General features: G+C 51.6%; 1 protein-coding gene across 2 annotated transcripts; it reads left to right on the top strand.

Moving 5' to 3' along the window:
- Positions 1-852: 852 nt before the first annotated feature.
- Positions 853-25,566, top strand: PPP2R2D (protein phosphatase 2 regulatory subunit Bdelta). 2 transcript variants are annotated; one of them, XM_053949090.1, is made up of 10 exons: positions 853-998; positions 1,219-1,311; positions 11,783-11,880; positions 14,028-14,193; positions 15,214-15,326; positions 18,138-18,315; positions 19,417-19,581; positions 22,353-22,522; positions 22,599-22,690; positions 23,596-25,566. In XM_053949090.1, the coding sequence occupies exons 1-10, from the start codon at positions 992-994 to the stop codon at positions 23,873-23,875; spliced, it is 1,362 nt and encodes a 453-aa protein (XP_053805065.1). In that variant the 5' UTR covers positions 853-991; the 3' UTR covers positions 23,876-25,566. The 2 variants fall into 2 exon arrangements, with proteins under 2 accessions (XP_053805065.1, XP_053805064.1); XM_053949089.1 differs by having other exon boundaries at positions 1,216-1,311.
- The last annotated feature ends 132 nt before the right edge of the window (positions 25,567-25,698 follow it).

Raw genomic sequence — 25,698 nt, 5'->3', positions numbered from 1 at the left:
CACAGTCACAGTCACTGTCACAGTCACTGTCACTGTCACAGTCACTGTCACTGTCACAGTCACTGTCACTGTCACTGTCACAGTCACTGTCACAGTCACTGTCACTGTCACAGTCACTGTCACTGTCACTGTCACAGTCACTGTCACAGTCACTGTCACTGTCACAGTCACTGTCACAGTCACTGTCACTGTCACTGTCACTGTCGGGCCTTGCAGGCGCTGCCCAGGGAGGGTTGCAGTGCCCATCCCTGGAGTGCCCCAGGAATTCCCGGAGGTGGCACTCAGAGCTCTGGGCTGGGGACAGGCTGGGCATGGGGCACGGCTGGGGCTCGGTGATCCTGGAGGGCTTTTCCAGCCTCAGTGACTCTGAAATTCTGTGATAAACCCGTCCCAGGGCAGCGCTGAGCCCCTGAGCCCCCGCTACCCTCCCTCCCCTCACCCCGGCTCAAGCGCTCGCTGAAGGCGGAAACGAGTCAGAGGCACGTTTGGATTTTTTGTTGCTTTTGGTTGGTTTTTCTCTCTTTTTTTTTTTTTTTTTTTTCTCCTCATCACGATTAACCCTTCAGGGAGCGAGCAGAAATGAATCGGGAGGCACAGCGTTATCTCCCCGCTGTGGCGCTCCCGCCCCGTCCCTTCACGTAAAGCCGCGTTTGGAGCGGCGCGCGTGGAGCCCCCGCTGCCGCCTGGGGAGCGCCTCCACAGCACCGAGACCACCACTACTACTACTTCTTCTTCTTCTTCCTCCTCCTCATCCTCCCGCTGGCCGGTGCCAGGCCGGTGCCGGTGCCAGGCCGATGCCGGTGCCGGTGCCGCGATCACCGCCCCGCTCGCTGCCCGGCCCGCCCTCCCTGAGGGGAGCCGGCGGTGACGTCACGGCCGGGCCGCCCGGCAATGGGCGCCATTTTGAAACCGCGAACCCTCCCGCGGCTCCGGGCGGCTCCGTCCCGCTCCCGGCCCCGCTCCCGGCCCCGCTCCCGCGGCTCCCCCCGCCATGGCAGGTCTGTGTCCGCGCTCCGCGCTCGGCTCCGCGTTCGCGCCGGGATGGGCCGCGGGTCCGGCTCCGTGGGGCCGCGGGAGCCGCGCGCAGGCCGGGCCGCGCCGGGCGGCACCGGCGGGTGATGCGGGAGCGCGGCGGCCCCGAGGGGTCCGGGCCGGGGGTCCGGGCCGGGGCTCTTCTCTCCCTCCCTCTCTCACCGCCCTTTCTCCCCTCCGCAGTAGTGGCGAGAGCTGGAGGCGACGGCGGCGGCAGCAACGAGGTGCAGTGGTGCTTCTTGCAGGTGAAGGGGGCGATCGACGAGGACGTGGCGGAAGGTGAGGGGAGCCCCGAGACGCTGAGCCCTCCCGGGCGGCCGCGGGGCAGCGCCGCAGCATCCCCGGCCGTGCCGGGGGGTGTGTGCCATGACTAAGCGAGCTCCCACCCGTAGGGCATCGCAGAGCAGTCGCGGCGCCTTCCTCCAGGTCTTTAGTGTGAATCCCTGGATAGTTGGGGGTTGGAGGGGACCCCTGGGACCAGCCGGGCCAACCCCTGCCCAGGCAGGGTCACCGGAGCAGGGGACACAGGAGCGTGTCCAGGAGGGTTTGGAAGGGCTCTGCAGAGGGAGACCCCGGCCCCTCCCTGGGCAGCTGCCCCAGGGCTCTGCCCCTCCGTGCACAGAAGTTCTCCCTCACGCCGGGGTGGAACTTGCTGTGGCTCAGCTCCTGGCCAGTGCTCCTCGTCCTGCCTCTGGCACCGGCCTCTGACAGCCCCTGGGGAGATTTGTACGGCTCGCTGGGATCCCCCCTCGGCCTTCCCTTCTCCAGCCTGAGCAGGCCCAGCTCCCAGAGTCTCTCCTCATCTCAGAGATGCTCCAGTCCCAAAAGGACTCTGTGGCCTCTCTGGACACTCTCCAGTAGCTCTTGGCTTTCTTGTCCCGAGGAGCCCAGAACTGGGCACACTTCTGGGCTTAGGATAACTGTCTGTAGTTCTGGGCTTAGGATAAAAGGTAACAACAGTGATATGATACAGGGAGAGGAAAAAAAGAAACACCAGTGGAGTCTGTCAGGCTTGTCAAGTTTCGCTCTGACGCACAGAGAGTGCAGCTCTGTCATTTGTGCTGCATTGAAAAGTGCAGTTTAAAGGGTTCCTGCAGCTGTGGAGAGATTTGATTCCCACTCGTTAACATTTGGGAGCTATAAATAGGGATATTAAGCAGGGAAAAAGGGCACACCTTCACATTTCTCTGAAACTTTCCAGGCGCTTCATGTTTTGGACAGAGTAGAAAACAAGAAATGTTTTAACTGGGAAAAGTGTTTGCTGTAGTGTGCAGAACCTGGGTGGAGTTTTGCTTGACTCTGATGAGAAAGTCCTTTTTTTGCCCCTAAATTTCCTGTGTTCTAACTGTCCAGGCTGGCAGTGCTCCTTTCTAAAGTGTGAATTAACTTGCAGGGCCGTGTGTGCTCAGCTTGGGTTTGGGATTTTATTTTTATTACTGGATGCAGTAAATATTTTTCCTTGCGGCCTGCTACGGGGAAATTGTGCTGACAGTGTTTTCATTTTCATGCCACTTGTTTGGCATTCCATTTAAAATAATGGCCATTGGAGGGATAGACTGGAAACTGTTTGAGAAACTAGACCCATTCCGTTGTTTTCTTCCTTTTTCTCCCCTCTGTATGTTTTGTAGGTTGCTCTGAAGTTCCCAGAAATCTTGTAGAAATGTATAGAGGTGGCTTATATGTTTTTTTAAATGTTTTTTTTTTTCTCAGGCCTGTCACCTGTGTGACTAAAAGCCAGTTCTCCATGAGTAAAGGATGTAGTCCTGGGGAAATCTGGCTCCTGGGGGCACCTGGCTTCCCAGGTAACTCCTGAGCAGCCTGGATTTGCACAGAGCAGGAGAGCTCCAGGAATCTTTCAGCACCTGCTTTTGCAAAACTACCACTAAAGTTTTGTTTTCCTTGTGGGAATACCAGAACTATTTACAGGCTTTGTGACTTCTTGATTTTTTTTTTTTTGTTTTGATTTGTGGCCTTTCCCCTCCTCTTACATTTTGCCTTGAAATTGAATAAAAAATATGTTATTTATTTGCTAATAACTGCCCAAATTTAATTTCCTAGCAAGAGTACAAATACATGGCTAGATTTTGGGCCTCAGTTAGGGACATATTTACTCATTACCCTCTTTTAAATCCTCTCTTACCAAACTGCACATCTAAACCTGCTTGATGGACAACTGTTGCCTTGAAATAGCCTTTGAATTGCACATTATTTTTTGTGATGGTGCAAACTTGCTACTGCTGTCAATTTTTGGACTATTTTGTGAAAAATCAGCTCTCTAGAGGAGGAGGACACCATGAAGTTGCCGTCCAGCCTCTTCCATGCAGAGTGTTTTGCTGGATTTTCTTAGAGGATTATTCAGGAGTTGAAACTGCTCAGCCAGGCGACTTTACCAGAAAGTCCTTTCTTTTACAGTGCAGTTCCAGCGTACATTTTATATTCCATACTTGTTTCTCAGGTGTCTGGCTTCATCACAAACACTGGGACAGCTGTATCAGATTGGCAGCTGGATTTTCCTAACTGGGTCATTAATACAGAAAATCACTGTCTCCTCTTTGTCTTGTCCGTGCCTTGCCTTTCCTCGGTGACTAATCCCTGACCTCTGTTCAGGCTCTGTGTCAGGAAAGAGAAGGGCACTGTTCAGTCTGACCATTTCTGAGAGACCAGGCTAATCCATCACTTATTGAATATGGATTTTGTAAAGGGTTGGATATGACTTTTCTAGAACGGAAAAGTTTAGCTGGATTCAGGGGAGAGGACTGGAGGATAAAACAGAGATTGAAAGATTTTAATTTTAGGGATGGCAGCAATCACAATTTGAAAACAAAGCTAATTAAAGATTGTGTTGTAATGCTGTTGTTAGTGTTAACCACGTGACTCCAAAACTTGCACTGATTGCCCATGGAACTTTTAATTCTTGGGTTGCTTGTTTTGTAGAAAGACCTTTCTAAATAGAGAATACAAATGCTGCCAGAGACTTTATCACTTCCATGATTTCAGTGTTGAATTTGTTTTGCATGTTCAAAATTGTCCATTTTGTGAGGCTCTTTTTTTTGGGCAAGTAAAGTATAAATCTTTTTATTAAATAATGTACAGATATGCCCAAATTCCTGTGGGCCAGATGTTCTGCATCTAATCCATGACCACTGCTGGATGCATTGCTGTGTCTCCAGTTAATGATCCAAGAAATAAACTTTTTTTTTTTAATTCTCTAGATAGTGACTAGTATTGATTGACTGCCCTGCCAAACTGAGACATCCCTTGTTACCATCACTTCAGCCAGCTCTCCTTCTGCTTTGGCTGCCTGTTAGGTGCCAGGTCAGACACCTCAGCAGTTTGCCAGGAAGCAGAACACAAGGAGCAAAGACAACCACAGTCTAATAAAAATATGTTAGCCTGTAATCCTGAGTGCAGCTACAAGTGATTTAGAAATGTTCTTTAGAATTTGTCGTTACAAATCAGTGGTTTGAGACGTTCTCGTGTGGGGTTCAGGAATTCACTTGGCCTATTCTCCTGTTCTTAAAGGAAATTCAGGCATGGTTTTGTGCTTTAAAAAAAACTCTTACAGTAGAGGTGCAGCTCTGTGATGTCTGGTTCAGTTGCATGAAGGGAATTGCAGAATTGTAAGCTTTAATAATGACTTTTTTCTGTAAGAGCTGGAAGGTAGGGGGCTAGTGACTACAGAGCCATGTGCTGTTTGCTGTCACCCTAAGTCACTGGTCATGCTGGAGGTGACACTTGTGCTGCAGAGGGGCAGAAGGTGGGCTGTAAGCTGGGTTTGGGCTGGGTTTTTCCTTGAAAGCCAGTGCTTTGCCATGAGCAGGACCTCCCTGAAGCCTTGGGGCTACCTAGAGCAGCTGTGGCTGCCCCTGGATCCCTGGCAGTGCCCCAGGCCAGGCTGGAGCAGCCTGGGACAGTGGGAGGTGTCCCTGCCCATGCAGAGGTGGCACTGGGTGGGCTTTGGGGCTCCTTCCAACCCAAACCAGGCTGGGATTCCATCATGGTATTTTGATGAAATATGAAGCTTTGGTAAGATGTAGCTTGTGAATGGTGAAGAGTTTGAATAAGCAGTGAGTATCAATTGCAGAGTTGTAAGTGGGCATGCACAACAAAGCAATTTGAGTGGTGGGAATACAGGAATGAGTGCAAGTCTTCCTGTGTGAGCAGGGGGAGCCACTGGATTTGTCCCTGCAGACGGGCAGGCTGTGTGCAGAGGGAAAAGCCTAATGAGAAATGACAAACCCCACTATTTTCTTAAAGGATGGGAAGATGTGAAAGCTTTAACTGAAAGAAAAATTTGATTTTCTTACCATGTAAAGACTTTTATGAACTCCTGATAGAAGTACACCCAAAATCATCACGATGAGCTACTTAGAAAAAACTAACAATAGCATGAATTAATTAAATACACTTCTAGTAGGAGAAAGCTTATTGGAATTAGTCTTCCAAAGGTTAAAAAATAATACCGAGGCAGTAGATTTGCACAAAGAGTACTGGATTATGTCACGAATCTGAGAAACAACCTCCAGAACTTTTCCTGGCTTGTGGGGAAGGCAGGGCAAGCTCTGCAGGCAGGAAAGGAGCACATCTGTGTAGCTGAGCTCTGGCTGTGCTGCTCCTTTTGGTGCCATGCTGGTCTGGCTTTCCCTGCAGACAGCTTTTCCGTGCAGACAGCTGTGTGCCCCCCAAGCTCCAGGACAGCTTTTTTGGGATGTCATTCAGGGGACTCCCAGTGTCACCGTCTGCTTCCACTGACAGAAAACACAGATTGAGCTGCGTGAGGGAGCGGCGCTCACGTCTGCCGTGAGCCGGAGCTCTGGGGTGCTGTGCCCCCCCTGAGGGGTGCCTGGGGGTGCTGGCAGCCCCGGGAGCAGGGTGCTGCTGCCGGCTGTCCGTCTGTCTGTCCGTCCAGGCTGTGCCCAGCGCTCCCAGCGGAGCAGCCCGCGCGCTCCTCCCGGAGCCAGGTGGCTCAGCTCCAGGGATCCAGGACACACAGGAGCTGGCAGGCTTTCCCACACAACTCCAGACAAGATGTTTGGAGTTTGCCATGGCCTCCAAGAGCTTCTGTTTCCCGGCTGGCCGGTGCCCTGCTCTTGCTTTACCTTAAATATGTTCAAGGAGTTCAACTAGTCCCAAAAGCTGAGTTATTTTGGACTAAGTTAAACCCTGCCAGCTGCCTAAAGACAATTCAAGCCAGTTTCAGGAGTGAGTTGAGTATTAGGGCATAAAAAAATGGTTAGACCTTACAGATATTTTAGGTTGGCAGAGTGTTTAGTGGTGTAAGCTGAGAGAAGTTTGGTCTGAGCAAAACTATATCCCTTTGGTTTATTCTGATTTCTGGTACACCTCACTCCTGTGTTAACTCTTCAAAGAAATCCTGAAAGTGGAAATGTAAAAATTGAGTATATAAGGAGGCATATTCTGAAAAATAGGTGATTTGAGTAACTTGGATGTGTATGTATCTTCTCAGGTGGTTATTGGCAGCTGTAAAGTTTGGCTCACGTTTCAGTACAATTGTGATTTCTGTCAGCTGTTAGGAAACAGCACTTTAGGAGCACTGACAGCAAGAGCAGTCGGTCCCTCCCCACTGCAGGCTGCCCCCCCTGTTCCACAGGCTGTCCTGGCAGCTGCAGGGGACAGCCCTCCTTCACCTGGCCAGGGAGGAGGGAGAGGCTGCGGGGCAGAAATGGGTGCTGGAGTCAGAGTCAGCAGCACTGCCTGCCCTCCCAGCACAGGAGGCTGGAGCAGGGTGCTGCCAGCAGCTCCTGGTGTGGTTCCTGCAGCCATCCCAGCTGCAGAGCTGTCTGACTTCACAGCCCTGCTTCCCTCTGCCCAGCCCAGCACCTTCAGTGCAGCTGCACCTCCATGGGAGTGTTTGGGAAGTGCAGTTACTGCAGGTCAGTGACAAGCAGTTCTGAGGCCCTGTGTGTCTGGAACTTGTTAAGCTCCAATAGGATTTTGGTTTTTAAACATCTTTTCTATTATTTGCTCTTTAGCGGGTGTTGGTCTCTAAATTGCTTCATTTTCTTTGATAATCTCTTCCCTCTAAAGAGGCTCTCTGGTTTTTTTTTTGATTGATCTTATTTGCTCCTATTATATTTTTTCTTTGAGGAGTCTTTCCTGAGTTGCTCTGAAGCGATGGCTCCTCGCTGTTCTCACTGCCCACATTTGTCACCTGTGGTCCCTCAGAATGGTCTGTTGTCCCTGTCTGCTGCAAAGAGACTTGTGTTCCTTCTGATGTCGTGTCACACAGTTCAGCACAGCATTCCAGGGAGATCCCAGTGTCTGCTCTTGAGTTGATGTAGGAGCAGATAACCTGTGCTGATCCCTTCTGCACTCTCTGCCTGCTTCCCATCTGCTGTGGGAGACCACACAGTGCCTCCCACAGCTTTGTCCAGCCACGGGATAACTCCAGCTTTGTAGGATAACAGTGTTGGAGGGGAAGGTGTGTCACCTCTGAGCTTGATCACGGCCACAGAAATATTCCCTCTGCTCAAGTCCCACTGGCAGTCTCCCTGGCAGTCCATGCCAACCATCTGCCTGAGGCCAAGCCAGCCATTTCCTCTCAAAGCAGGAGCCTCTGCAGAGGTTTCCCTGGGCCTTACAGAAGTTCCTGCTTTGGTCCCAGAATGGCTCATGGGAAATGGGGCTGTGCATTCAGACTCCTCTCCGGGGAACAGGACAGGAGCCAGGTTTGCAGGCAGGCATTGTTCAGGCTGTGTGCTGAAGTGGTACATTGTCCATTACATACTTGGAAAATTCTAAGTTAAAATGCCCTGGAAGCTGGAGCAGCCTTCTTTTTAGGTGCTGTTAGAGAGCTGTGAGTGTTTGGTTCCTTTTCACTACGTGTCTGAGGAGTGGGTTTGTCACAGAAGGCTCTGAACAGCTCAGGAGGATGAGAGGCACTGGTGCTGACCATGTCTCATTAGTGTTGCTCCTGAATGCGAGCTGCAGCTGCAAATTCCCTTTCTCCTGGGTGAGCCATCAGGTAATTCCATGTTTTCAGGTTTGGGTTTTAACCAGAGCAGCAATGCACAGCCAGCTTAGAGAGGAAAAGTTCACGGGAGCTAATTTTAGGCACCTGATGTAGATGTTGTGGATCTCTTTGCATTCTCCATTACCTCAGCTGAGAGCCCGGGCGTTGATACCGGTGTCAGAAATACCCAGGATGAATCCTGGGGGGATTAAGTTAGTTTGCAGGTATAAGCTTGCTGTCATCTCCAAATCCTAACAAAAGCTGGTTTCTGCCACCCCAGCTCCCTCCACTCTCAGCAGAACTTGCCCAGGAGGCTCTGGAGGCTGTAAACTTCCCAGAATTCTGGCAGGAGTTGTTTGTAGGAAGGTTTGCCCTCAGCAGAGATGGTGAAAGGCTCCGAGCACTCAGACTGAACTCTGACACATCTGTCAGGGCTTACAGGGCTGTCCTGAGGCAGGCAGTGGGCTCCACCACATTAATGTAGAGCTGGATGTGTTGGGATGGTGTTTCCTACCCATGGAAGTGATCAGTGCTCTTAAATTTGGGGGTGCTACAGAATCACAGTGTAGTTGCCAGCAATCCTTGTAATACACCAGCTGTGAAAATAGCTCCGAGTTTCTCCTCTGGATGCATTGTAACCAAGCTGGAACTCATTTCCAGAAGTGGGGGTAAACATGACTTTTTCTTGTCTGGAAAGAAATATTGCCAGCCTTGTATGTTACTGTGAAGTCCCAGGGATTGCTGCCCTCCCTGGTTACAGGAGGAGGATTTACGTGGATGCAGAGCAAGTCCCAGCCCCACAGGAACAGAACTGGAGGGACAGCTGGACAAACCTCTGTCTCTAGAAAAGCAGTACCTGAGAAGAGAGCCTTGGGGTGCTGTCCATGAGCAAATATCACACTGGTTTGGCTTTGCTCAGCCTTTCCCACTTTCCACTGGTAGTTACTCTGCTGGCATGGAGAAGAGGCTGAAAGTAAGGCAGGGGGATAAGACTGGTGCTTGTACAGCGAAGAAGCAGTTACGATATCTGATAAAAAAGCTTAGAAATCCCAGAGTTAATGCAGCGATGAAGAGCCTGCAGAGGTTTGCTTTGTTCTTTCCCAAAAGTTCTGAGCTGACTTGGAAGTGAAGAGCAAATGTAGGTGGGTGAGATGTTGAGCAGAACGGGAATGGTTTGGAATTCATTCTGTGCTTTACTTGGAGTCCTGGAATATTTTATTTCACCTGCTTTGAGATGGGAGAGTGCTGAGGATAGTGGGTGGAATGATTTGGGGGATTGATCTGCTTCAATTAAACATGCCTATAGGGAAAACTTTATCATTCATACATTTATGGATAAAACAAGTACAGTGCTATTAAAGCAGGTATTTGCTCATCTTCCAAATTTTGTAACTTAGAAAATATTTAAAGGCAGCTTCTCTATTTTTGTCCTGCTGTGCCCACCCCCCAGTTCCCCGTTCCCTAGAGCATGTTGGTGACAGACTATTTCAGTACATCTTCTTTACCCTCCTCTCCCTGCATTTCTTGTTTCAAGCCATGGAATTTGGGTAGTGTCTGTGTTTTGGTGTGTTTCCACCCAAGATTCTGTTTGTCTGGATAGCACTGCTGGGGACTAATGGCTGTGTCAGCAGCTGGTTTGGGCAATTTTGGGAAACAAAAATGATACACAGATTATTCTGAGCAAATAATTGTGTGACTACTCCAGTAGAAAATGGGAGAAGCTAATAATAACCGTTTCCTTTTCTAAAACAAAATGGAAAAGTGGCTTTTGTGACTTTGAAAGAATTGTATGTGTTAAGGAGGCATTTATCCCTGCTATTATTCCTGAGTCTCCAAGGGTAAAAGGGATCCTTGCTAGAAGGGCTTGCAGGTGGGGTGGTAGTGGAATATTAGTTTTGCTACTAATAAACTTTCATAACTCAAGGGCTTCTTCCTATCTGACTACTGAAAATGTCATAAAATTCTCTGTGAAGTCACTTCACTGATTGCTTACCTTCCCAGTTTGTTTCTTTTTCCTTGGTTTCCTGCTTCTCCAGTGTGTCTTCTAAAATCCCTGTGTATAATTAATAATAACTGATAATTGACTAGTAATTCCCTTTAAAGAAAGGTGACTATAAAACTGGATGTGTCCAAAAGCTGGTTAGTAATGTGATATTGAAGGCTGGCATAAATCCATAGAAAGATTATATTTACTCATTTATTTAGTTGCTCTAAATAACTTTTTTTTTTTTTTTATCCAAGAAGGTAAGTCATTATCTCTCCATACTAGGAAAAAACTTTTAAGGGCATCATTGATAAAAGATGAAAAATGAATTTATGTTGAGAAAACTGGTTAGTGTTTCTAATCACCTTCCTTGTGAGAGTGGGGCATTATTGAAAGGAATTTCAAAGATAGCACATCAAGATCAATACAGGAAAGGAGTTTCCAGGGAGTCTCCAATTGCACACTCTGGAACTAATTGATATCATACACTTCAAACCTCAGAATTTTGCTATCTGCATCATAAATGCAATATTTGATGTGAGCAGGCCCAGCAGGAGCAGTGTTTGCTGAGTGCTTTGTTGGGTTTGTTACCATCTGCCCCAGCCCCGGGATAGACATTTCCAGCTCCTTATCTCACCTCCCCTTGGCTGGGGTTGTTCAGTGGCAATTATTTCTTTATTGCCACCTCCCAGAGGGACTGGGGCTCCTCTGGGGATAAGCACTGGTCTCTCTCCAGGCCCCAGGGCACTGCAGGTCCTGAGGGCTTTTCCTTTGCTCTCCTGCTTCCCTGTGTCCCCGCTGGTGCTTCTGCAGGGAGCTGGTTCAGGAAGCTCAGCTGAAGAGTTTTGTTTCTATTTTGCCCCTTTGGCCGAGCAGAGCTGCCTGTTCCAGGCTCCTGAAGTAACTAAATCCCTGAGTGCTTGGCTGGGGAAAGGCAGGTGTGCCTCAGCCTCACCTGGATCCATGGGAGCAGCACACCTGGCAGGATGCACACACTGGGGTGGGATCCCTGGGGGAGGCTCAGGGCAGGGATATCCCCACGGACACTGCAGGGTTACTGCCTGGGGCAGCACACACACCTCGGGAGGCTCAGGGCTGGGATATCCCCATGGACACTGCAGGGTTACTGCCCACACCTCGGGAGGCTCAGGGCTGGGATATCCCCACAGACACTGCAGGATTACTGCCCACACCTTGGGAGGCTCAGGCAGGGATATCCCCACAGACACTGCAGGGTTGCTGCCCACACCTTGGGAGGCTCAGGCAGGGATATCCCCACGGACACTGCAGGGTTACTGCCCACACCTCGGGAGGCTCAGGCAGGGATATCCCCACGGACACTGCAGGGTTACTGCCCACACCTTGGGAGGCTCAGGGCTGGGATATCCCCACGGACACTGCAGGGTTACTGCCCACACCTTGGGAGGCTCAGGGCTGGGATATCCCCACGGACACTGCAGGGTTACTGCCTGGGGCAGCACACACACCTTGGGAGGCTCAGGCAGGGATATCCCCATGGACACTGCAGGGTTACTGCCTGGGGCAGCACACACACCTTGGATTCCTAAGCCAGTGTGCCTCTGGTGACTAAAGGCCTGCACTGAGGAATAAGTGTTTTAGCTTGTCAGTAAAAGTGTGTCAGGCTTTGAAATATGGCTGCATTTGGGGATGTAAATGAATAATTTTGTCATTGCATTAATACGAGTTGTAATGCTTTTTTTGTGCTCAAGTCTTGGAACTCCTTGATTTGCTTTCCACATTACAGTGCTGGTTTATTTCTGTTCTCTTTACAGCTGATATAATTTCAACAGTTGAATTTAATTACACTGGTGATCTTCTTGCAACAGGAGACAAAGGTGGCAGAGTGGTTATATTTCAAAGGGAACAAGAGGTCAGTGACTCAAAAACAAAAGCGTTGTTACTACACTGTTCTTGTGTTGCACAGTCTCACTTCATCTGTTCATGCCCTGAGGTTTAAATGGAGAGTTTTCCTCAGAAAACCCCAAGTTAGCCAAGTTTCTAAGAATCTGTACTTGGTAAGTTGGTCTTGTGAGGGCTCCCCTCCCTCCTTCCAAAAAAAAAGAGTTCCCAAAATCCAAGTGAGTCCCCAAAATCCAAGTGCAGTTATATGTACCTGGTGTCCTCAGTGTCATTTTGCAGAATTTTGACTTTCTCCCAAATTTTTCCACTGGGTCAGGCTGATCTGAGATAAATCACAATGCTCTGGGAGAGAATGTAAAAGAAGTTCAGGAAATAAGCTGCAAGGAGTACAGGATAAGGTGGTTAAAATTTTTTGAGGATTTAAAACCAGTGGGAACAGTCTCTTCTCCAGAAGCACTTGAGCGTTTCCCATCAGGAGGGTGGGAGCACTGTCCCTCCTGCACTTCCACAGCTCCTCTTCATGAGTTCTGCTGTGTGACAGTGCTGTAATGTTCCTGTGTGTTCATCCTGAGCCACATCCCTGAGCTGGGATATCCCGAGCAGCAGTGGGGATGGGAAACGTCCACCAAGTGCCGAAGAGTAATTGTCATGTGTTCTTTAAAAAGTCAGTATTCCACATGGCAGTTCCCACCAAAGCATCTGTGTATCCCATCCTTTGAGGAGTTGAGGGGAATTTGAGGGTTTGAGCATTCTCCTGGGTCAGAAATACCAGAATTGATCATGGAATTTTAATTCACCTCGTCTGTACATGAATATTACAGATCTTTGGTGCTGTGGGATTTCTCCAGCAGAACCCCTCTGCTCTCCTTGTGGGGCTCAGATGATGCTCTGTTAATGAACACCTGGCCAGTATTTTGCATTTCTCCTCACTGTGCTGCTGGTCCCAGCCCTGTCCCACAGGTGCCTCTCTGGTTGTCCTGGGAGGCTCTGGAGCAGTGAGGTGCCAGCACTGCTGAGATGGTACCTGGCTGCACCCACACGGCTCCGGGCTCATTCATCACTTACTGGGGTGGCCAGAGGCTTAACTGAGGCCCAGAGAGAAGGTCAGAAGTGCCTCAGGCACATCCTGAACTTCTCAGCATCTTGGACTTGCCTGCCATGGAGAGGCACTACTATGGGTTGGCTCTCAGTTGTTCCTAAGACAAAACCTGCCTGTCGTGGCACTTCCTTGGAGCGGGGAAAAACAAACCCCAGGTCAGACTGTTCACACAGGAGTTTGCAGCTGTCACCTTGGGAACACGTGGAAACTGAGGGAAGAGTTGGGAATGAGGAACGTTTCTTTTGTCATGGTCAAAACTGCAGGAAAGAATCTAAAATAAGTGTATACTGCTGGAACCTTAAAATAATAGCCATACTTTTTACCCAGTTTGGATTTAAGATTAGGTTAACTAGGTCAGTGACAGCTTAGGGTGGTTATACAGTTCCCTAGACACTTGGGATTTGGGAAAGCACCCTGGAATGCTCTGCATCATGCCCTGGGCTCGCAGGACTTGACTTCACTTGCAAGCAGCAATTACTCCAACCAAATGTGTGAGTAGAGAGGGAAAGCACCAGTGCCAAGGCAGCTCACTCCGAGTGCAGGGAACTTCTGGATGGGGTCAGATGGGAGGAACCTGCCCAAAATTCTTACAAGTCAATGACATGGGCAGTGAAGTCTGAGAGTTAAGTGAGAGTGTGGAATCTCCACAGCTGTGAGACACTGCAGGGCAAACTGCAGCCCTGGGGCTGTTCTGCAGCACAAACCACTGACACCAACGTACTCAGCCTGATAACAAGTTGCCTCAAATCTGATAATGCAAATCTGGGGAACCTTGGGACTTTGCTCTCTGTTCCTTGCTCCCACACCCACCACATGAGAGTAGCAAAGCCTGAAGGGTGCACAGATTATTGATACATAAACCTACATTTCTAAAGAGGAAGGCTGTGTGCACTGTATTGATGCTAAACTGGGTACAATATCACAGACTGAAGATTCAAAATTCAAGAGCTGTTGTAAAAGCTGATGTTCTGATTGACAATTTCTGGTGATTGTTTTGTGTGGGCCATTTCTGAGGGACCCAGTGCCACCAGCCTCAAGAAATGCTCTTTTTCTTGCAGACTAAAAGCCGTCCTCTCTCTCGGGGAGAATACAATGTTTACAGTACCTTCCAGAGTCATGAGCCTGAGTTTGACTACTTGAAAAGTCTAGAAATTGAGGAAAAAATTAATAAAATTAGGTGGTTACCACAACAGAATGCTGCTCACTTCCTGCTGTCTACAAATGGTAAGGGCCCTTTCTTTTGCACAAAGAACTTTGCCATTGGAATATTGTCTCACCTGTCATACACTTGGGGTTTTTTTCTGACATACTTTGGGGTTGTTTTAACGTCTTCTCTAATTACATGCAAACTGTGTTTTGATTGTAATGTTGGCTATGTGAATATTTGGTCTGTTTAGTTTTGGTGCATCATGGAGCATCTGTAAATTAAATTGTAGAACTGGGTACATGGGTTAGTGGAAACAGACTCATGTCTTAAAGGTATTTTCCAACCTAAACTATTCCGTGGAAAAAACTTGCTCTTATTATCAGAGGAATACATTATTCCTAACAGTTTGGATCAGTTTGTGAGGTCATGGTGAAATTCTAAAAGCAGGAGTGACTTCTGTCTGCTGGTCTGTGCAATTAAAATAATTTCCTCTGATAGAAGTCTTAATAAAGCATTCTTTAAACTGTGTCATCTGAAATACTCTGCAGGAGTTTGGGGAGGAGAGGTTTGGCTCCAGTTAGCCAAGGATCTCCCCACTGGGTGAGACAAGTGTGCACTCACTGCCTGCACTTGGAACACTTCCCTGGTAACACCTGGCAAGTGCATTCCTTTGGAACCCCAAAGAGTGGGGCAGATCCTGATCTCTGCCTCTGGCTGGCTCTGAGCAGGTACCTGGGACAAACCTGGTTTCCTTTAGGACAGTTAGTACAAGGGGTTCATGTGCTTGTTGGGTTTGGTCCCTAGCAGTGTTCTCCTGATGTAATTCAGCTAATCATCCAGGGCTTAGTGGGGAATTTGGGGAATTGGTGTGTGAAACTCTCCCCAGGCAGTGGCATTTGGGTGAGTGGGAGGCACAGGGCCTTACTGCCCAGGCACAAATTGGGATCTTACTCAAACTGCACCTCACGTTGTGGGTAAAGAACTCTGTCAGGGTCCTGCTGCAGACAGGTCACTCGTGTCCACTCTGCTGAGTCCATATTTAGTGATTTGATTTTGTATTCAATCCATTCTCAAGCATGTGAATTTTTTGGTTTTAGATAAAACTATTAAACTATGGAAAATAAGTGAAAGGGATAAACGAGCCGAAGGTTATAATTTAAAAGATGAAGATGGAAGACTTAGGGAGCCTTTCCGAGTCACAGAACTACGGGTACGTCTCTGCTCCTTGACTTTGTGTATCTCTCTGCATGCTCTTCTCGATCTTTGTGCTACCAAACTGAAATGTGCAAATCAAAAAAGTGTTTGAGTCAGGCTCATTGAAAACTTCCAGGAAAAAATGGAGGCATTTCATGTTCTTACATATAAAAACTATTAAAAAAAGTTCCTCTGGAAAGCTTGAGGAAAACATTCATCATTATAATACTGTATTTCTAAGAGTATGACTCAAAAATTGGAATAGGGTATTCTGTGGCTGGAAAAAGGTGTGTTTGTTAGAGCAAATTCCAAGCATTTGGATAACCTGATGTGCACTGGAATAGTCTTGGACATCATGCTGTAGTGGTAGGGTTAGTGCACCAAACTTGGGATCATTTGGAGTGGGAGCCCACAAAATGAAAGATGGGGTTGTGGTTTTTCTGGGGTTTCATGTTGTTCCACCATCAGCAGGAGCAGAACTGAGACTCTTGCTGCTCTCAAAGCCCCCCTCCATGGTAGGGACTTCAGCTGGAGGCATTTCTTGGGGGCTTGTCTTGCTTTTGCCAAAGCTGAACGTTGAACAGAAGCTTTGGGTGTACAGAATGCCTTGGGAAAGGATATCCACTGCCTCCGTGTGTGCAAGCCAGGGCTGGATTGAGTGTTCCAATGAGAGCAGCTAAACCCAAGGACATCCCTTAGGATCCAGTGCTAGAAGGAGGTCCCGGTGGAGTTTTGGGTTCTGCAGCCTTGCCCTGCTGGGGCGGGCACCAGAGAGGCCCTTTGGGCTCCTTCAGGCACTGCCCTGCACGGAGGGAGCAGCAGCAGCAGGAGCCTCTCCAGTCAGTCCCCTGCACTTGCTGCTGCTCTGGGCTGCAGCCCTTGCAGGCACTGCAGCCTGGAAGGGCTGATGGATGAGCCAAATCTGAACAAGAGCTGGCTGGAGGAAAAGCCTCACCTGGAGGTACCTTCATGTATAAAATGCTCGGGGTTCGGAGAGCCAGAGTGTACCAGGAGCTCTGGGGCTCTGTTGGCAGGTTTTGTTACAGAAACACAGTGCCCATGTTCATGGGGACGTGGCCATGGAGGAGGAGCAGCACTTCACACAGAGACCGTGGCATTTCCAAGTCCCATTCCTGATCGTCCCCATTAGTGCACCTGTGCTGTCACAGCCAGGCTGGGAGCACTCTGCTGAGATAGGACAGTGGCCTGATAAAAGGATTGAAAATGGATTAATTGTAGTCATTAGTTGGATGTAAACAGGCTGGGAGATGCAAAGTGGGAAGGCAGGTAGGGAGCTCTGGGGTGGATCAGTCCTTGTTCCAGGAAGACGGGTTATCTTAGGCACCCTGAGCTCGGCTGGCTGTGGGAGCAGGACATCCAGGTGTGCCTGAATTCCTGCTGGCTGCTCATGAACAAGTTGGGAATTTCCTTGGAGGCTGTTCTTGCCAGTTTCCTGAGCACCCCCCCAAGGTCTGGGGACATTTTGAAGGGTTTGTTTACAAACACAGCCCACGTGCTGTTGGGTGAGGCACCAAGGGCTGGCTTTGACCAGGAGGTTTCCTGTTGGCAGTGTCCAAAGTCAGCATCCATGTGCTCTGTCAGTATTTTTCGTGCTCAGTGGATTTCAGAAGTGTTTAGTCACCAAATCAATACAGAAATCTGTGCAGTGCAATTAATTAATTGCCATTAAACAAGCTGTGGGGTTCAGGGCTCACTGTTGGCGCCAGTTCTGTTTAAGGTCTTTATTGATGATCTGGCTGAGGAGATCGAGGGTGGCCTCTGAGTTGACAGAGGATGGAAGGTGAGTGGGATGTGCATCTGCTGAAGGGCAGGAAGCTCCACAGGGGGAGCTGGACAGGCTGGATTCGTGGGCCAGGGCAGAGGGGCAGAGTCCCCATCCCTGGAGGGGTTTCACAGCTGTGTGTGGCACTTGGGGACAGGGGATGGTGGTGGCCTCAGCAGTGCTGGGGAATGGACTCAATCCAGAGGGTCCTTCCTAAGGCAGTGACCCTGTGCTGGGTGACCCTGTGGGGGTCAGCAGTGACCCTCTGGGGGTCAGCAGTGACCCTCTGGGGGTCAGCAGTCACTCTGTGCTGGGTGATGTGTGGGGGGTCATCAGTGACCCTGTGGGGGTCAGCAGTGTGTCTGGGTGATGTGTGGGGGTCAGCAGTGACCGTGTTCTGTGGTGACCCTGTGGGTGGTCAGCAGTGACCCTGCGGGGGTCAGCAGTGACCGTGTCCCGTGGTGACCCTGTGGGGGTCAGCAGTGACCCTGTGGGTGGTCAGCAGTGACCCCGCGGGGCTCAGCAGTGACCCTGTGTCTGGGTGATGTGTGAGGGTCAGCAGTGACCCTGTGGGGGTCAGCAGTGACCATGTCCTGTGGTGACCCTGTGGGGGTCAGCAGTGACCGTGTCCTGTGGTGACCCTGTGGGGGTCAGCAGTGACCGTGTCCTGTGGTGACCCTGTGGGTGGTCAGCAGTGACCCTGCGGGGGGGTCAGCAGTGACCGTGTCCTGTGGTGACCCTGTGGGGGTCAGCAGTGACCGTGTCCTGTGGTGACCCTGTGGGGGTCAGCAGTGACCGTGTCCTGTGGTGACCCTGTGGGGGTCAGCAGTGACCGTGTCCCGTGGTGACCCTGTGGGGGTCAGCAGTGACCCTGTGGGGGTCAGCAGTGACCGTGTCCTGTGGTGACCCTGTGGGGGTCAGCAGTGACCGTGTCCCGTGGTGACCCTGTGGGTGGTCAGCAGTGACCCTGTGGGTGGTCAGCAGTGACCCCGCGGGGCTCAGCAGTGACCCTGTGCCCAGCCCGTGTGCTCTGTGCCCGCTCAGGTGCCAACGCTGAAGCCCATGGACCTGATGGTGGAGGCCAGCCCGCGCAGGACCTTCGCCAACGCCCACACCTACCACATCAACTCCATCTCTGTCAACAGCGACTACGCCACGTACCTGTCTGCCGACGACCTCCGCATCAACCTCTGGCACCTGGAGGTCACCAACAGGAGCTTTAGTATCCTTCGGTGCCCTCCGCGCAGCGGGTGCAGCTCAGCTGCCTGTGCTTAAGAGAACCACTCCACGGTACTAATTAGAGTGGGTGTTTGAAGCCAGGGCTTAAAAGAGGATTCTGAAGTCTGGAGGTGTAATGCAGTAAAAGCAGGCTTTGGGATGCTCAGTCATTCCTGAGGGCAAGCATGCCTCCAGTGGAAAACTGTCAGTAGGAACATCAGAGAGGATTTGATTTTGAAGGAGAAACTGAGGAATTGTGGGAGCATCCCTAACTTGTGGAGTTCAATCAGCTTAAATGAGTTATTGGATATGAAAAGTAAATCCTTTGTTACTGTGGGTACTTTTTTCAAAGTTTGTGGTCTCCTAACCAAGTGACACTTCTCTTGAAACCAAATCTCAATATTTTTTCATGTCAAATGATACCATTAACTGCAGAAGTAATTTTCAGATCTTTCTGCAAACCTGTGCAACTAAAACTAACAGCATGCTTTACACTGACAAAGCTGCAGTAAAATAAAAATTGCACAAGTACTGATGCCTAAATAGGTAATTTTCTAAAGTTTTAGGTCAGGCTTTCCAAAGCTTTAGGTAAAGAGATGAGGTTTATTTGGTGTGCAATAGGAAGCAGGAGGCCTGGGGAGACTTGCTGGACTTTGATTCTTGTGAGATCTTCTTTCACTGCAGGAGTCTGAAACTGCCCAGCATCTGTGGATTTGAGGTGGAGAAAGCTGGAGAGGCACGTTTTAAAAGAGCATGTAATGACAGGCCAAAGGGGAATGGCTTCCCACTGCCAGAGGGCAGGGCTGGGTGGGATATTGGGAAGGAATTGTTCCCTGGGAGGGGGGTGAGGCCCTGGCACAGGTGCCCAGAGCAGCTGTGGCTGCCCCTGGATCCCTGGCAGTGCCCAAGGCCAGGTTGGGCAGGGCTTGGAGCAATCTGGTCCCTTCCACCCCAGACCATTCTGGGATTCTGTGACTTGTAAAACGCAGAAGAGTTCTCCAGGCTGTCCCCCACTCTTGTACCTCACACACGGTGGGAAGGAAGCTCTTGCCCCCGTTTCCTACCTGGCATGTGAAGCGTTGCAGGCCTTGACCAGCTGTGGCAGACATCGTGGACATCAAGCCAGCCAACATGGAGGAGCTGACAGAGGTGATCACCGCAGCCGAGTTCCACCCGCACCACTGCAACGTGTTTGTGTACAGCAGCAGCAAGGGCACCATCCGCCTGTGCGACATGCGCTCCTCTGCACTGTGTGACCAGCACTCCAAGTGTGAGTGTGCTCCTTCCTGCCTGCCCTGCTGCCTGCCTGCCTGCTGCCCTCCTTCCTTCCTTCCTGCCTGCCCTGCTGCCCTCCTTCCTTCCTGCCTGCCCACCCTCCTTCCTTCCTTCCTTCCTGCCTGCCCTGCTGCCTGCCTGCCCTGCTGCCTGCCTGCTGCCCTCCTTCCTTCCTTCCTTCCTGCCCTGCTCTCCTTCCTTCCTGCCTGCCCTGCTGCCTGCCTGCCTGCTGCCCTCCTTCCTTCCTTCCTGCCTGCCTGCTGCCCTCCTTCCTTCCTTCCTGCCTGCCCTGCTGCCCTCCTTCCTTCCTTCCTTCCTGCCTGCCCTGCTGCCTGCCTGCCCTGCTGCCCTCCTTCCTTCCTGCCTGCCTGCTGCCCTCCTTCCTTCCTGCCTGCCCACCCTCCTTCCTTCCTTCCTGCCCTGCTGTTCTCCTTCCTTCCTTCCTGCCCTGCTGCCCTCCTTCCTTCCTTCCTGCCTGCCCTGCTGCCCTCCTTCCTTCCTGCCTGCCTGCCCTGCTGCCCTCCTTCCTTCCTTCCTTCCTGCCTGCCCTGCTGCCCTCCTTCCTTCCTGCCTGCCTGCCCTGCTGCCCTCCTTCCTTCCTTCCTTCCTGCCTGCCCTGCTGCCCTCCTTCCTTCCTGCCTGCCTGCCCTGCTGCCCTCCTTCCTTCCTTCCTTCCTGCCTGCCCTGCTGCCTGCCTGCCCTGCTGCCCTCCTTCCTTCCTGCCTGCCTGCCCTGCTGCCCTCCTTCCTTCCTGCCTGCCTGCCCTGCTCTCCTTCCTTCCTTCCTGCCTGCCTGCCCTGCTCTCCTTCCTTCCTTCCTGCCTGCCTGCCCTGCTCTCCTTCCTTCCTTCCTTCCTGCCTGCCCTGCTCTCCTTCCTTCCTTCCTTCCTGCCTGCCCTGCTCTCCTTCCTTCCTTCCTTCCTGCCTGCCCTGCTCTCCTTCCTTCCTTCCTTCCTGCCTGCCCTGCTCTCCTTCCTTCCTTCCTGCCTGCCTGCCCTGCTGCCTGCCTGCTGCCCTCCTTCCTTCCTTCCTGCCTGCTGCCCTCCTTCCTTCCTTCATGCCTGCCCTGCTCTCTTTCCTTCCTGCCTGCCTGCCCTGCTGCCCTCCTTCCTTCCTTCCTGCCTGCCCTGCTCTCTTTCCTTCCTGCCTGCCTGCCCTGCTGCCTGCCTGCCCACCCTCCTTCCTTCCTGCCTGCCCACCCTCCTTCCTTCCTGCCTGCCCACCCTTCTTCCTGCCTGCCTGCCTGCTCTCCTTCCTTCCTTCCTGTCTGCCCTGCTGCCTGCCTGCCCTGCTGCCTGCCTGCCTGCCCTCCTTCCTTCCTTCCTTCCTGCCCTCCTTCCTTCCTTCCTTCCTGCCCCCCTTCCTTCCTCCCTTCCTGCCCGCCCTCCTTCCCTCCCTCCTTCCTGCCCACCCTGCTCCCCTGTGTCCATCCTGCCCTCTGGCCGTGCTGCTCTGGCCGTGGGGGCCCCGACCTCCCTGGGGAGTGCCAGGGCTGCAGTGCTGGGCAGTGCTGGGCACGTCTCAGCTGCCTTGTTCTAGGCCACCCCTGGGCACGAGGGTGGCGTGAGGCACCACCTGGCTGCTCTTTGCCCATTTGTGCCTCATAAACTGACAGGAGGAGTGCTTTGGGCACAGTGGGACCTGTCTGCTGGCCACACTCAGACTGGCTGCCTCTCCAGGTATCTGCTCACCCGTGCCAGTTCAGGGCAGCTCTTGCACCTCTCTGCATTGCAGACTGGGCTGATGCTGCCGGAATCCCTGTCCCCTGTGACCAGTGCAGCTGCTAGGATAGGATGAATCCTTAGGAAAGTGCCCTGGAAGTTTCCAGGGATGCAGGGTGCCTGCCCCCTCGGCTGCTGAGCCACCAAAGCACGAGCAGGTGAGGAATTAAAGCCTTGCTGTGGAAGCCATGAGGATCCTGCCTGGCCTTGCACACAGCCACGTGTTCCTGTTCCCTGCTGGCAGAGCTGAGCTCTAGCAGTGTGCCCAGCCCTGGGGGTGCCTGCCACACGGACACTTCCAGGCCAGCTTCCTGCAGTGCAGAGAGGCCTTTCCTGGTGCTGGAAGGAAATACTTGTGCAATGGGAAGTGACTAACGCAAGGCCACCCCACTGATCTGGTTCAGTGTTGCATTAAATCACTTAAAAGCACTTTCATTTTAACTGCTCGTGACTGAATCACATCCTGCTACAAGGGGTCTGTCAAAAATGAGCGAGATCTGGGTAGCCTGGGTCAGGAATCTCTGATTTCAGAGGTTGACTTGTGGATCCAAACAACACGTGTGTTGATCTGCTCTCTAAAATTACACAAACTGTGTGGCAAATGTAGCTGCTCACATTTCAGGGTTTGTTCAGAACAGCTGTGGTTCAGAGCTAAAGAAAAGTACCTGGTCCAGTGGTCTCCTGGTGTTCAGGTTGCTGCTGCTCCCACCTGCTGCTGTTCTGGCTGATGTGTAGGTCAGGTGTGATGGCTACAGTACCCACTGCTGTTTGCTGCTCTGGTTGATCCCCAAGACCTGTGGCTTGTGGTTTGCTGGTGCTGTGCTCCAGTTGAATGTTGGAGATGGACATCTGGCACTCTGGTGACCTAGAGCACCACAGTGCTAAAAAAGAGATTATTTCTGAGAGATTATTATTCTGAGAGGTGTCAAACAGCAAATTTTTTCAGAAAGAAACTGGTCACTGATTTAAAATTCTCCAATACTGAAAACATGGAAGCCGTAAGAGCTGGCATTGGTTTCATGTGGAACTGTGTGTTCTCTCTGCAGTTTTTGAGGAACCTGAAGATCCTAGCAGCAGATCATTTTTTTCAGAAATAATATCCTCGATATCTGATGTGAAATTCAGCCACAGCGGGCGATACATGATGACAAGAGACTACCTGTCTGTCAAGGTGTGGGACGTCAACATGGAGAACAGGCCCGTGGAGACCTACCAGGTACAGCCCCCCCCGTGCTGAGCTGTCCCTTTGTCCCTGTGCCCTGTGCGTGTCCAACGCGTGTCCCTGTCCCCAGGTGCACGAGTACCTGCGCAGCAAGCTGTGCTCCCTCTACGAGAACGACTGCATCTTCGACAAGTTCGAGTGCTGCTGGAACGGCTCCGACAGGTGAGGGGTGAGGGGCTGGGGAGGGGCTGCAGCCCTGAACGGGGCTGCCAACGGCTCCGAGTCACCCAGGGCACAAATCCCTGGAGCAGGCAGCTCACACCAACAGGATTGCCAGGGCTGCTGTGCCCCTGTGCCCAGGTGAGCCCCACCTGCAGAGCTGGCCCAGCGCAGGAGGCACCTGGAGCTGCTGGAGAGAATCCAGAGGAGGCAGCAAATGCTCAGAGGATGGAGCAGCTCTGCTGGGAGAGCTGGGATTGCTCACCTGCAGAGAAGCTCCAGGGTGGCCTCACAGTACCTCAAGGAGCCAAGAAACTGGAGAGTATTTACAAGGGCCTTGGGAATGGCTCCCACTGCCAGGGGGCAGGGCTGGATGGGAGATTGGGAATTGGGAATTGTTCCCTGGCAGGGTGGGCAGGCCCTGGCACAGGGTGAATTCCCAGAGCAGCTGTGGCTGCCCCTGGATCCCTGGCAGTGCCCAAGGCCAGGCTGGACACTGGGGCTGGGAGCAGCCTGGGACAGTGGGAGGTGTCCCTGCCATGGCAGGGGTGGCACTGGCTGGGATCTGGGATCCCTTCCAGCCCAGGCCAGTCTGACTTCTGTTGACAAGGGACAGAGGGATAGAGGAGCACCAGGAAAACCCACTTTGCTCATGTGCAGATGAACAAAGTGTAACTGCAGCTGAGTGCCAGTGGCAGGAGGGGACAGGGGAACACCTGCTAAAAGAAAAACGGTGCACTGGAAGCGGTGCTCGGGTCCCAGAGGAGTGGAGCAGGTGTCCAGTGGAGAGGAGAAGAATGGAATGCCATGGCCTGGTGATGAACGTGGTCTGACAGTCACGTGTGGGAGTGAGAGGAAGGGGTGGATTTTATTTCTGACAAGGTCTGCCTTCCCTTTCCTTGAACCAGCACTATCATGACTGGATCTTACAACAACTTCTTCCGGACGTTTGAGCGGAACACGCGCCGGGACACCACCCTGGAGGCCTCCCGGGAGAGCAGCAAACCTCGTGCCATCCTAAAGCCACGCAAAGTGTGCACAACTGGCAAGAGGAAGAAGGACGAAATTACCGTTGACAGTCTGGACTTCAACAAGAAGATTCTGCACACAGCATGGCACCCCATGGAGAACATCATCGCAGTAGCTGCCACCAATAACTTGTATTTATTCCAGGAGAAGGTTAACTAAGGATGGCTGCCCGCGGACAGAGTCTCGTCTCACATAGTTCAGCTCAGTTGTTTATCTGTAACAGAAGGCCTTGTTGTCCTATCAGTGAGGAACATTGATGCACTTACTTCCCTTGAGCTATCGGAGAGCATCTGGCCTGGCTTTGAGTTCCTGGTGTGGTTCTGCCTTCGGTGGGGTGGGAGCGTCCACGCGGCTTTCGGGGAGGACCCTCCGAGGCAGAATTGGTGGACAGTGCTCAATGAGGCCAACACTCAAAACAAATGTATTTATTGATGTCTGAGCCTTCCTTTCCAGTTTATAGACCAAAAAATTTAACACCTGAGAAGAAAAAGTTGTCATAAAAGTGTAATTTCTCTCTCTCGCTCTCTCTGCTGTAATATTTGGGCCTTTCAGAACATTTCTCGTGCTTGATGCCTGTCCGTTCCTCCTCGGGCCCGGGCCAGGGCCTGCCCTCGGAGCGCTGCGGCAGGGCTTGAGCTGGGCTCGAGGCAGGTGTCCATGGCTATTTACTCACCAACTGTACCTATAACCACACCTTCTGGTGGAAACCACTTAATAAATAACAGCCTATCAAACGTGTTCTTAGAGCTGGAGGGATGTATTCAGTCTTCTTTTTGTATTGCATGTCCTGAGCTGGTGCAGAACAGTTCTGGTGGCACCTCTGACAGGGTTTGCCCCAAAACACCGAGTTTTTGGCAGACTAATACGAACTTTTTTGTGTAGTATTTCAGATTCTGAATTTAGAGTTTCATTGGCATTGTCATAGAGTTGGAGTTGCACTGGATTTGTTGTCAAAGGCTCTGTGTGTGCCAAGTAGGAGATGGAAAGGGTCCTAGAAACATCCACAGCCTTAACCAAGTGTCGGCCTTGCACGGAGGGAACCAAAACATCGACACCTTCTCTGCTCTGAGGATAAACATGCAGCTTCTGGTGCATCTCACCCTCAGCCAGAGACAGACCTGACGTGCATTATGGTTTTTAACCTTTTTAGTATTTGTCACAAAGGGAACAGTTTATTTTAAGTATTTGGCGTAGAATCTTGCATTTCCCACTGCAGTTCCAGAGCCACTCCGGGCCGTGCTGCAGCAGGGCCGGGCTGGGCTGCCCAGGGTCCCGAGCCCCGGCTGGCGGGACAGCAGCTGCTGGAGCTCTCTTGCTCACTTGTTTTAAGCCTTAGGTACTGTTTCTTTCTTGTTTGTTTTTTTTTTTTTTTCTTCCAAAGAGGCCTAAATCACATCCCCTTCCCCCGGATGAGCCCGGGGCCACGTCCAGCAGCCGGAGGCTGCACTCTGCCAGGTGCCTGCAGCCTGGGAACTCCTTCCCAGAGCCCCAAGCTTTCCCCCAGCCAGTCCCAAGCGTGGTTACACTCCGTTTTCCCTGGAACAAAGGCGTGTTCCAGTCCCAAGAGCAAACCGTGGCCGTCCCGCCCCTCCCGGTACCGCCCCCCGAGCCACTGGGTCCCAGGAAGGTGGGAAGGACAAAGCCTGAGGTTCTCCCAGGGAAGGTTCGGTTCAGCCAGTCCTGTCCTGTACGTTGGTTGTGACACTTTGGAACTCTGGAGATGTGGAACTGGGGGGTCGCTGAAGCGTTGATCCGACCGCGTTCCCAACGCCCGCTCGAGCCGATCCGTGGGGTTGTACATAATTGTTCAGTTCTTTTGACCAAAAAGTTTAATAAATTTTAAATGTTTACCTGGCCGTGCTCCCTGTGTTTTGCAACATTTCCTTCTGTGTGGGAGGGAATCGGCCGGATGGGCCAGCCCAGGGAGGTGTTTCCAGTTGGGATGGTTGGAGTGGCCAGGGCTGCTGCCCCAGCCCCAGGAC

Source organism: Vidua chalybeata, chromosome 8 (assembly GCF_026979565.1).
Source record: "Vidua chalybeata isolate OUT-0048 chromosome 8, bVidCha1 merged haplotype, whole genome shotgun sequence".
Lineage (NCBI taxonomy): Eukaryota > Metazoa > Chordata > Aves > Passeriformes > Viduidae > Vidua > Vidua chalybeata.
This window is presented reverse-complemented; position numbering and strand designations above follow the sequence as displayed.